This window comes from Coregonus lavaretus (genome assembly GCF_964263955.1).
Source record: "Coregonus lavaretus genome assembly, chromosome: 2".
Lineage (NCBI taxonomy): Eukaryota > Metazoa > Chordata > Actinopteri > Salmoniformes > Salmonidae > Coregonus > Coregonus lavaretus.
Window position 1 is genome coordinate 36,736,484 of NC_139989.1, and position 13,212 is coordinate 36,749,695.

At 40.9% G+C, this 13,212-nt stretch overlaps 1 protein-coding gene across 4 annotated transcripts in view; it reads left to right on the plus strand.

Moving 5' to 3' along the window:
- Positions 1-1,622: 1,622 nt before the first annotated feature.
- Positions 1,623-13,212, plus strand: part of LOC311102318 (insulin-like growth factor 2 mRNA-binding protein 1) — a 60,786-nt gene continuing 49,196 nt past the window's right edge. For 2 of the 4 annotated variants that reach the window (XM_084143620.1, XM_084143621.1), the window contains exons 1-2: positions 1,623-2,372; positions 3,621-3,681. In XM_084143620.1, the coding sequence (XP_083999746.1) occupies positions 2,198-2,372; positions 3,621-3,681 (236 nt within the window). In that variant the 5' untranslated portion in view covers positions 1,623-2,197. The remainder of the gene's footprint in view (positions 2,373-3,620; positions 3,682-13,212) is intronic. The other 2 variants (XM_084143622.1, XM_084143623.1) reach the window with 1 other exon arrangement.

Consider the following 13,212-nt stretch of genomic DNA (forward strand, 5'->3'; position numbering starts at 1 on the left):
TGCTAATTTGAAACAGAATTTGGTCAGTTTCCTTTCAGGACAATTCGGCCATTGTTCTGTCTGCAGTTACTGTGTGAAGCTGAAGTGGTATAGGCTATAGATTCTGCTATTAATATCAAATAGGTTCTAGAGTAGCTTTATGTAAGCGAAACTTAGCCTACAGTAAGGTGTAGTCATAATGTGTCATTAATGATTAAATGTTAAACATTTAATTAGCCTAAAAATAATTTTGCTGTTGGTTCTCAAGCCCACGACTTGCATGTTTCGTATATAGCATTCATTATTGTGATTATTGTGATATTATTGTCATTTTAATTAATAAATCACAATAAATCAAGAGTTCCATAACACATGTGTTATAACATGATTCGTTGCCATGTGGTACGGATAATGAAATTGTTGGAAGATCCCGTATTTTGAGTTTTTAACCCTCCAATGTCGGTAGGCGAGCCATTTTACAACTAAGCGATACAGTATGCCTGTATGCCACGTTGAATACAGTATATTCTGCAGTCTCAGTAGTCAACTTAATGGCTCAATGAGCTTCATTATCGTATGATTTATACAAAGTAAGTGTTCTGTCTGTAGAGATAATTGCATTATTATATTAAAAACACACTTAACTCACTATAACGTAAGTTCGTGACTGTTCATGATGAAGTATCCGACTTTCGGTGGAGCACACTACGAAAACTGACTGCAGCAGAAGCTCTACCATTTCCCCTTTCAATGAAAAGCTGCTCTGCGCTTTTGGGGCCTGCACCACTGGATCCTCCATTTTGAAAATTAAATCAGGGGATTGGGCGTCTTTCGCCTGGTAGAGTAGTGTGCACCATGTGCAGCGAGCTGTCAGTTTCCCCAAAACCCTATACAGAAATATGATGAAAACGGAAGAAACTAAGCTCTTCTTTGGCTTTGATGGCCTATTTTGCCGAGTTGTGTTAACCCAAGAGGCTTGGGCGTAATTGCATACCATGACTATTGTCATTCACCCTTTGAATATTGATACAAATCGATAAGAAACTTGTAAGGCTGGCTATAGGTCCAAAGATTGACTTCAAACCAAGGCCTTCTAGTTGCAGGCGAATGCAACAATGTTACGAGTGCTACAATGACCTGAACCTAAACAATGATACAATGTAACAATTTCCTTCCACTCTCGGCAGTTTGTTACAATGTATTGCTTGACTTCTGGTGGCCTCATTGCCTATGTCACAACCTTTTGTTAGAGCCTTTCGAAAATGACTTGAAGTTCATGATTTTTTAGTTATGTAACATCCTCCTGGCATTTAAATTCTTTATCACAATGCATATTCATTGGAGGCGGGATGATTTCAAGAGCTGGGCTGAAGAGAGAATGTCATGACCAAATGGTATATGAGCTAAAAACTTATATTAAACTAAGTAGATCATAACTTGCACACGTCCACCACCATAGTCATCCATTGTGTTCCTATCCAAAACCTGCGAAATATATATATATTTTTAAAGGACAAAACACACATCCGCATCTTGAAGGAAGTCTCCCCTCCCGGTGACTGATATTCCGCACACAAGCCCAACACACTCGCGCATGTGTGGGCTACGTATGCATAAAGCCTATACGCACACAGCACGGTGGCATTGCACGAAGGTTCGCTTCGTACACTCATCTGGTGAGCTACGCGGCCAGGAGGCTGGCCCTTTCTCTAGCTACTCCGATACCACGTGGTTTCCTCTTTGCAAACAAAAAAAAATAGTGAATTCGAGTCGGTTTAGAGGCGGTGCCATCGCCAGGCAGAAGGATCTGTGACAGTGCAGGGTACAACTCGAGGTTGAGGGGCAGAGAGAGGAAAACATTTCTCCAGATCCCGCCATACTTCTACCACTATTCCACCATAACCACCATCAAATTAATTCAAATTGATCAATTTCTACATTGTGCGATACATTCGCGTGGGTTGCTGCAGTCAAGGTGTCTCCACTTCAGTATTGGACTTAATCAAACTACAATATTACCATTACTTTCAACTTTTTTTTCTTTTAGTTTTACTTTGAAAATAAATGTCTTTCGTTTTCTTTTACTGCTTGTGGACATTTGTAAGTGTTTTCAACCTGTGATCATCCTGGGTAGATTTATCTTGTTGCGTTTTCAAAGAAAGAAAAGTTTTGTTGCTCTCATTTTTTCATTTCAATTGGAGGACCTCTATTTTTCAACATGAACAAGCTATACATTGGAAATCTCAATGAAAACGTGACTGCAGAGGACTTGGTTAAAACCTTTGATGACAACAAGATTCCATACTCTGGGCAGTTTCTTATGAAAACTGGCTACGCGTTTGTTGATTGTCCGGACGACCAATGGGCTATGAAAGCCATTGAAGCATTTTCTGGTAAGTAATTGAACGTAAATGAGCACTTCAATAGCGTCTTACCTTTATGTAATTTAATTCAATGGGGAAACCACCTAGGCTCAAATATATAAGGGCTTGCCCACTTCCCTCACGCGTCCCAATGTTAATGTCCTGTAGAAGACGTGATAGAATTAAGATACACTTCGTAGCAAATATATTCCATTGGCCTGTAATAATCGAGGAGAGATTTATGAAGTGCTTAGCCGAACAACAAGATACTCAACTTTTACAGGGAGAGGGGGCCCATCACGTAGGCCTACCTATTTGAATGTGAACATCAAGATATCCAGATTTCTCGAATCGTATTCTATTTTAGGGCATTCACATACACTAAAACGCATGTTTAGTCCTGGATAGGATAGCCAGATACCTATATTTCGGCCTTATTGCCACACGCTTTTATTGTACTTACCGAAGCCTTGCTCTCTGGTGCCTTGTATCACTAGGTTCTGTGTACTCGGTAGAGCTATATAATCAAATCGCACACCTCCCCCTTTTGGCGAATAGGCCACTATAGGTAAGATAAAAATGCGTTGTATGTGTAGTTTAAAAGCATACATCGACACTATTCTTTCATAGATTAATGGCTTTGATTGCCTTGACCATTACATTTCCAAATTACTCTCCCATTCTTCTCACAAGTCACGAACGGGCTTGATTTCCTTCAATGTATTTTAATGATTTCCTACATGCTACATGTGATGTGTGTTCTATATAGCACGAAGGTCGCCATACTGCTCGTGTGTTGAGCCTGAAGTAGATCACTAAGAACTCTATGGCACGCAAATGTGTACCTTCAGCTTTTAATTAATGTTTGACAATGTCCTTTTCAAATGGACTATTAAGTTATAAGTGTTCTGTTTTACTCTATATGACATGAGGAACTGGGAAGAATGAGTTGTAAAAGATCAACAATGTGTGTAAGTAAAATAGGAGTTGATGAGTTAATACACAACGCAATTGTTGAATGGCTTTCCAGTTGAGCCAGGAAGGTAACTTCTTGCCCCTCATCTTTCAATGACAGGCCTATTCCGTTATTAGGCCCTAACTACTTATCTTGAACATTTATTAGTGCGTTAAGACAACATAGACACAATTAAGGAACACACAACTCAGTCACATGGTAAATATTATTTCCATATGGCAAATAAATACAATACATTTTCTACACTCTGAATGGAGGACATGGCCTCATATTTTTTTTCAACATAAACATTTATTTTACAGGTAAAGTGGAGCTCCATGGGAAACATATCGAGGTCGAACACTCTGTCCCTAAGAAGCAAAGGTATTTAGCACCCCTCCCCCAATAACACTTCAATTGTTGCATCTGGTAATGTATGGATTTTGCTGGAGAAGGGACATGTTGCTATTTACGTTAATGCACGCATTAGATGTCGAGTTATATGCCTGGTGTGTGGATGTAGTAGTAAGACTCACCAATCCAATATTTGAATGAAGTTTTTGTATTTAGGCTACTCTTTAATTACATTGCTGTAAACGATGTGGCCTACTCACGTGTGGAGTATGTGGTGTCACGAGTCTTGTCTACGTGTGCACTAAAGTCTACTCTTAAAACGAAAATGATGGATGCCCATTAATTATTGGGACACGTATTTGTCACATTGAAGAGAATGTTGGTTGCAACGTCATCACTTAAATACCTCATGTTCATTTTACCTCCCGAAGGCCTTGTCATAGGCCTTCCTTCCTGTGTGCATAATTATTTATTTATTTAGAAAACATGTGTAGGCCATAGCTACTTTTCACATTTTACGTGTAATGTTATGAAGTTTAGTGGCATTAGTTACGTGTATGTTGGCACTATATTTTCATGCACAGCCTAGTGACAATCGATTTGCTATGTCAACATGTGGGATTGAAATGTGTTTAATTCACGTCACGACAACTACTGAAACTTCAGTAATTTGTTGCACTACGATTATTCATTATGAAGAGCGAAACCTTTTAATTACGTTTTTGCTTTTATTGCACACTAACGTTGTTTTGGTTTTGTCTGGGCGTTGTTTTATAATGTTGAATAAGCAATACATTTGGTCTCTGGGTAGAAATGTGAAAAATACTGTTTCTGGTCATTAATCATGAAGTAGGCCTGTAGAAAATAAATGGGTATATGTGCATGCATAGGCTATGTCTATTCGTATTTTGTCCTTAAACAGACATGTGTATGTGTTTATGGCAGTAAACACATATTGTGCTGAAATGTAATGCAATACTCACATAAATTCAATGGACCGTTCGTCAAAAATAATTTCAGGAGCCTAGGTTATTTATCCTGTCTATTTACACGCTATAACAAAATGGGGACATTGCGCCCTCCCTCCATTACAGTTGACCCAGTTAAAAATATAACGAAATTTTAGCTTAGTTTAAAAAATATTCATAACCATTAACCTTTTAACACACGTAGGTTATTTGGAATTATTAGTATACGAAAGGACGGGTTAGAGATTAGGCTAACAGTTTTTAATTCAGGTGTATGCGTATTTTTAATTTATTTTTTTGCCAGCCTTTTGTCAAGAACTTTGAATCAAAGGCAATTCATTTTGACTTACTAAATATATTCAAACATATGTTAGGCCCTATCTGTAAAAGTAGTATGTATGTAGGCTATTGTAAGTGAATAGACTACATTCAAGTCTGTAATAGACGGTAGCCCTGACAAGGAAAAGTCATGGCTGTGTTGCAATAATAATATAAATATGTTTTGTAGCCTACCATTCAAGTGCCATTCATTGGTGGATTATATGCCTAACTGTGAAAAACTAGTATAACACCAATTGATGCATAAAGCCTTTTTACAACCTTTGTCTGAATAACAAATGCACGGATAGGCCTATGGGTAATTTGAACGAGGCTATATGTCCTAAGTTACCAACCTTGAATGGCATAGAGAAATATAGTTGTGTTGAGGTTTTCGCCCATGGAATAGCTTACATTTCAGAGCTACTGGAGATGCCTACCTTTGGTGATACACAACACGTGGTCGCCCGCACTGAGAGAAGTCATCCAACGTCACTTGAGTGGGAAAAATGGCGAGCCTTATCATGAATGGTAAAGGGTGTTCTTTTTCTTTCGTTCATTCACTGCTGCAAAGCACTCACTCCTCTATTAATGTAGCAAAGCTGTTGGAAGTTTTGTTTCCCGCTAATCTTAGGCCTTTATAGGCTTTACCATGAAGTTAAACATAGACTATGAATTAATGTTTCGACTAGGCCTAATATCTTGCTCACACTCAAAATGGCCGCAACAACTCAAGTAGCGGTGGCCAAATTCTGTTAAAACCAGCATTAGGAATTTAAATTCACGTAAATACATTTTTATAGTTCCCTCGTTGTCACCTGAAAATAGAAATTGTAGGCCTATCAATTATTTGGGAATTCTTTAAAGCTACCACAGTAGCCTATGCCGAGTTGTGTTGTTTTAGATTTCCAATGAATATGCTACGCAAAGCCTCATTTGATTTGGATGAGAAGCCCAGGCATCGATGGTTTAATCCCACAAAAAAAAATCATTTGAAGAAAGTGGTCATTTTATGAGGAATTAGAAAATGGTTCAAACTCTGCTCCTTTGGCTCATGCCTCTGCTAGAGAAACCATGTGACTCGAGTGCAACACCAACTCATTGTTTCTTCTTATTTCCCCTACTGTAAAAGCACTCATTTTGACATATCTAATTTAGGCTACATTCCACTCACTGTAGGCTATTTGAAATCACGTCAGCATTTTATCTTGATCTCGTTTGTTTTCTGCATACTAGTGCTTAAATTAGGCTACTCTCCAATATTCAAACTATATTTTATATTTATAATTGTTTCTTTGTATTGGCTTACACCCTTGTTGATTAATACAAATATATATTTTCACAAGTTGTGTCCTTTCTGCAGCTTCTGCAGTATTGAGGTGGGCTAAAGCCAGTGAGTGACGTACACTGTACGATGTAGAGAGGTGGGAGGGGGAGGGGTGATAGAAGAAGGATCTTCAGACATAACTCTGTCCCTACTGACGTAAGTGCATACACCATAAATGAGAAATGTATGCAGGGAGGGAACCCCCTCCCTCCCTGCAAGTAATCTGTTGATGTGGCCCTGGGCATTGAAATGGCCTACAAAATCAAATAAAATGTTATTTGTCACATGCTTGTAAACAACAGGTGTAGACTAACAGTGAAATGCTTACTTACTATTAGAATTAAGATGTTGTGACAACTCCGAGTTTGTGTTTGATGTTTTGAGAAAAAATGGGAGACATTGTTTGAGATGAGTAAGTTAAATGTGCAATATGTAGAAATGGCTCCGGCATTTCCTGGTTGCTAAAATTCTAATCGTTCGCCTGATTTCAGTTTATGTGACAAAACAAGCAAGTGTAAATCTTTGTACCATCTAAACCGCTATGAAATATATTTTTCATAACCAAAAATATTGTATTTTCAACTGCTTGAAGCTGGTGTACAAAACCGAAAGTAAAATATCCAAAATTGAAACTTAAGAATGGGAAGCATAGAAATAGCGCACATAGAACAGATCTACCGCTTCTTAGAATTGCTTTCAATGAGAATGAAATATCTGTTACTCACATTTCTATGTGAATCTGGTCAGGTCACCCAAAAAGTTACATATTGCAGCTTTAAATGTTATCTACTCTAAAAAGCAACTGTGGAACATTATGTTTTTGTGTGTGAATTTTTTTGATTTAAAGGAGTAGTTAACTATTTTACAATTTGATGTTAGATGGTTCCACTCCCTGAAAGTAGTCTATGGGCCAGGAGAAACTGTAATCCATGGTTCAGTTCTCTTTATTAAACAGCCACTACAAAGTTCAGCTAACTTTAGCCACCACAAGCTAACGATCAATGGAAGTGATGGGAGCATGTGTGTATTTATTTAAAAAATGGCCAAATCATCTTTAAGTAACATCAAACCAAATATGGAGTTGATTTTAACTGATTTCAGGTGATTTGGACATACGTTTTTAGAATATGCTCACATGGTCCACTGTAGCTCAGTTGGTAGAGCATGCTGCTTGCAACGCCAGGATAGTGGGTTCTGTTCCTGTGCCCACCCAAATGTAAAATGTATGCACGCATGACCGTAAGTCGCGTCTGCTAAATGGAATATATTATGCCCCAATCACTTCCATTGATTGTTACCTTGTGGTGGCTAAGGTTAGCTGAAGTTTGTTGTGGCTGTTTAAAGAAAGCTGAACCCTGGATTACAGTTTATCTTGGCCCATAGACTACTTTCAGGGTGAGGAACCATCTAACATCACGTTGTTCAGTAGTGAACTACTCTTTTAATATGTGTGTTGGTGTGGGTGAGTACAGCTTTTGTGTGTACAACACCTCTTCCGCTCACACTTGCACACAAACCCCTGGCCCTGCTTCACTGCTTTAAGCTTAATGAGGAATTTTTTTTTTTTTTTTTTTTTTTTTCACCTTTATTTAACCAGGTAAGCCAGTTGAGAACAAGTTCTCATTTACAACTGCGACCTGGCCAAGATAAAGCAAAGATGCTAAGTTAGCTCGAGCATGCGCGTTTGCAATGCCGTGTTGGGCCTGTTTTGATGTGCCTACACTTCTGAGAGATGTTGAAATAATGGGAAGTTCCAGACCCACTCTTAAATGCCAGGTGCTGGTAAAAAAAAAAGCTACAATAGCCTACTACTACCCCCATGTCACCCCCCCCCCCCCCCTCTAGTATCACCCTCTAGTATCACCCAACACCACCCTGAGAGAACCTGAAATGAAAAAAAGAAAGGTTGGCTTCCTATTGTGACATTTACATTTACGTCATTTAGCAGACGCTCTTATCCAGAGCGACTGACATCATGACCAGTGTTTGCTGGCCGCCAGGCCACTTGTCTATGCCCAGTGGGATGCAGGGATTGGCAATTGAACGCTTTGGGCACATCTGTATTTGGGGGGTAGGGTAGTTGCTGGAGTGCTTAGTGAAAAAGAGAGCATGCCCTCTATACTCCTGATTGCGTACATTACTGTAAATATATATATTTTTAACTGTTCTGTAATTATCCTCCCATTTGCCTCCTATCCATACAGTATGGCTTTCTGTTACTGTTGCGCTTATGTGCACAAAATACGTTGTCCTCTGGGTTTTATAGGATTTGTGCTGATTGTGTTAGTTGTGTTCGTCCTCTTATTGGTTGTAATAAACATATTTGCATATGTACAGTTTTAAAGTATCTATGTGCTCTTTGTTGTTATATAGAGGGTTAAATGGGGAAAAAAGGTTACAAGTGTGGTTTTATTATGAGGGAAAAGCCCAGTATATGATTATTCAAAAAAGGTTTCACAGATGCTTGAAATTACTTTGAAATGTACATTGAAAGAATGAGTCCAAATGTGTATGCAAAACAGGTCCTATTGTTTTTTTTTTCCTTTCCCGCGTTGCAAACAAACTGCCTTAAAATATGTGACACATATGAAAAGTCCTTGATCTGCATTAATCAAGCCCCTAGTAGTGCTGTAGTATTGCTCCCATTGCCTGTCTCAAGCTAGCAGCCAGCAAACTCACTGTTTCTTCCTCTCACGATTGTTGTACTACCAAAGGCAAAGCGAGGGCTGGGGCGTTGGGAGAGAGGGGGTGCGACCAATCAGCTGGCTGGAACACCTGTGTGCAGCGTCGAGAGGCCGTTGACGCTGCAGCACACAAAAAGGCAGTCCCTCGCTCCCTCCCTCTCCTTCTCCCTCGCTCTTTCTCACACACACGCACACACACCCGACCTCTCACACACCCACAACAGAAAGGCATGTTCTGTGCTCTATTACATTCCTGATACATAACTTTTTGCCAGCCCGGCAGAATGAGGAGAGACTGAGTGTGCGTGCGAGCGGCTGAGTGAGTGAGTGAATGAGAAGAAGAGAGAAAGAAAGAAAGAAAGAGAGCCGTCGCAAACATGCACACGCACTCCTCTACAGGGTCATATGATTAGCTGCTCTCTCTCTTTCCGGGGCTTCAGTTGCGGAATATAGTGGAGGGAGGAGAGGCAGGTGCGTTGCATGGAAGGACTTCCTTATGGGCTTTCAGAAGGAAAGAAAATCTAGTGGGGGGTTGTGTGGGTTGTGGAGATGGCGAGAGAGACGTGTCCATTTCTGTGTGTATGGATTGGAGAGAGGGAAGGGAATCTGTTGGAGGGGGCTAGCTGGGGGAAAATGTGCACCGTCTCTTTAAGAAACCCCCAACCCCTTGCTAATGTGCCTTCTTCCCCCTCTCTGGTTTGAACCATCTGTTCTGTTTTTAAAGGGGCTGAGTCCCACTCCCTTCAGATCTTCTCACAGCTTTGGACTTGCCATGGACACCACTAACCTCTAAATCCACCCCAACCCTGTCCCCCTCCCATAACACACACATCAACCAACCATGGCTGCTGTGGGAAAAATGCAGGGGGATTGGCAACGTGTCTCATACATTTTGGTTAAAATGTGAACCGTTGACCTGGAAGAAGCCAAGGGTGAAAATAAAAAAAGGCGGAGGGACAGAAAAAAAAGGAGAGATCTTTGGGTTTTGTGTTGAATGGGAGAGCCTATATGGAGTAGGGAAAGGAGCAAAGGAGCGATCCACTCGGCTGGGATCAATGTGCGGCCAAATGGATTCCTCTCCATGTGTGAGAGTCAGGCTTTTCCGAGCTGCAATTGAAATGCAAGGGAAGCCAACCCTTCCCACACATACACACACACACACACATAGCAGGGAGGCCCTGGGGTAGAGTTGAGTTGTCCCTGTGTGGGGGGACGGAGGAGAAGGGGGGCATCCATTTTGGAGGCTCGCCTCACCATCCCACTCCACTCCACCCCACCCATCCAAGGGCACGTCACCCAGAAGAAGCCTCCTGGAGAGTGGATGTGACCAGGGGTGGCTCTGCACCAAACAGCTGGATAGAAAGGGCAGTTGATGGGGCAGATAAGCACAAAATTAACTTACAACGATTAATAGACAGGTTATTGTGGATGAATTCAAGAAAATCTAAACAATTAGATGATAATGAACCTAGATGCAATTCTTTTGCATTGTAAAATGTGTATGGTACAATGTCTCAAAATGATCTTAAATATACTTTTGATTGCACTTTCTCTAGATTCATTATGAAAGTTAAATATAGTTTCCTAAGAACAGTTGACGTGTGAGAAACACTTTCTTATAGCTCACACACACTGGTAGGCTTGTCAAACATTTGCCCTGCCGACAGTACTTAGCATCTCTGAACAGTGTCACCAGTCAATCACTTTTGTGTTCGTTCAGCAAAGACCTTGAAGTCGTCAGCCACTCAGCCTTGTTAAAATACTCCAAACCAGAAGGTGGCTGTAGAGTTGTTTGCTTATTTTATGGTCTAGATTCCAATGTTAGCTAGCTAGATAGCCATAGTTGATACTGGCCAGATGGCCACAGCTAGATAACTACCTAGCAAGTTGACGAATAAACAATTTAATTCACTCTCCATAATCCCATACGGCCAGTGCCACCCCATAGCCAAATGTTTAGCTAGCTAACGTTAGCGTATTTTCTAGCTAGCATAGCTAGATAGCTAAGGACACTGCGCTATCTCGGCAGCTAACACAGGCAGCTGTTTCATGTAAACTAATCCATTGTGATTTAATTATAGTGTCAATACTAGTTATCTAGCTTGGAGGAAGTATTTTGTATTGTGTGCATTGCATCTGTGCACTTCGCTAGCTACCATCCCATAGACTACATTGCATATGAAGTGTGACTGGCTCATGACATTTAACCGTGGATGTAAAATGCCCTCTTTTTTTCCTTTTTGTTCTCACTCCTGTTGGCTTCCTCACGTGGGGGTTTGAGCTCTCTGATTGGCTCAAAGTCAAGTTGTTGGCCACTGAAGAGCATTGCGATTCTACAAGTAGAAACGGCAGGTTCGTTGCTACCGGGTCGGCACGACACAGGTACCAGTTTTCTTCTAGCAAGAGAAGGAACGGCCTCCCACTGTGATAAATATATATTGGCACTCTATCGGCAATGAGATTTTCGGTGTGATTCATGCTTTAGGTTATGCCCATACATTTTGAAAGTACTTTGTTAAGTTAAATCCGTTCCTTTACTCTCCTTTATGATATTTTACAGATGGTTCAATTTGGTTTGAATAAAAACATCAACATAGGGTTAAATAAATGCCATATAGAACATTTATGAATGGAGTACTGAAAGTAAGTGGCCCTTTTGTGATGTCTGGCTTGAATCTGAAGAGCTTACACGACTAACGGGCGTTTGTTCATTTGCTTTTATTTATCACATTTATATACCCTGTTTCACACAGTCAGCTGATGTTTACTTACTTACCTCACTGTTCCTGGAATACAAAGTCTTCAGCCTCGCTCAGTCTAACAGAACGTCTTCACCCCCCAAAAAATGTTTTTACTTCCCTGTGTTAGGGGCCTCCCGCCCCCCGCACCCCTGACCTCTCTTTGTGTGCCATGTGAACCGGCCTCTCCGGAGGCTCGGTTGGGTGAGGAACACAGTAAACACTCCCAAAGTTTCCCCCCGGGGCAAAGGGGAGGGGTGTGTGTGCATGAAGGGGCAGGGGGACGGCAGGCACTGCCCCTTGGACCTAAATACTTTAAAAAAAAACATATACACTACCGGTCAAAGGTTTTAGAACACCTACTCATTCAAGGGTTTTTCTTTATTTGTACTATTTTCTACATTGTAGAATAATAGTGAAGACATCAAAACTATGAAATAACACATATGGAATCAGGCAGTAACCAAAAAAGTGTTAAACAAATCAAAATATAATTTACATTTGAGATTCTTCAAGTAGCCACCCTTTGCCTTGATGACAGCTTTGCACACGCTTGGCATTCTCTCAACCAGCTTCATGAGGTAGTCACCTGGAATGTGTTTGAGCCAATCAGTTGTGTTGTGACAAGGTAGGGGGGTATATAGAAGATAGCCGTATTTGGCAAAAGACCAAGTCCATATTATGGCAAGAACAGCTCAAATAAGCAAAGAGAAACGACAGTCCGTCATTACTTTAAGACATGAAGGTCAGTCAATATGAACATTTCAAGAACTTTGAAAGTTTCTTCACGTGCAGTCGCAAAAACCATCAAGTGCTATGATGAAACTGGCTCTCATGAGGACCGCCACAGGAATGGAAGACCCAGAGTTACCTCTGCTGCAGAGGATAAGTTCATTAGAGTTAACTGCATCTCAGATTGCAGCCCAAAGAAATGCTTCACAGAGTTCAAGTAACACACACATTTCAACATCAACTGTTCAGAGGAGACTGTGTGAATCAGGCCTTCATGATCGAATTGCTGCAAAGAAACCACTACTAAAGGACACCAATAAGAAGAAGAGACTTGCTTGGGCCAAGAAACACGAGCAATGGACATTAGACCGGTGGAAATGTGTCCTTTGATCTGGAGTCCAAATTGGAGATTTTTGGTTCCAACCACTGTGTCTTTGTGAGACGCGGTGTGGGTGAACGGATGATCTCTGCATGTGTATTTCCCACCGTAAAGCATGGAGGAGGAGGTGTTATGGTGTGGGGGTGCTTTGCTGGTGACACAGTCTGTGATTTATTTAGAATTCTAGGCACACTTAACCAGCATGGCTACCACATCATTCTGCAGCAATACATCATCCCATCTGGTTTGCGCTTAGTGGGACTATCATTTGTTTTTCAACAATGACCCAAAACACACCTCCAGGCTGTGTAAGGGCTATTTGACCAAGAAGGAGAGTGATGGAGTGCTGCATCAGATGACCTGGCCTCCACAATCACCCGACCTCAACCCAATTGAGATGGTTTGGGATGAGTTG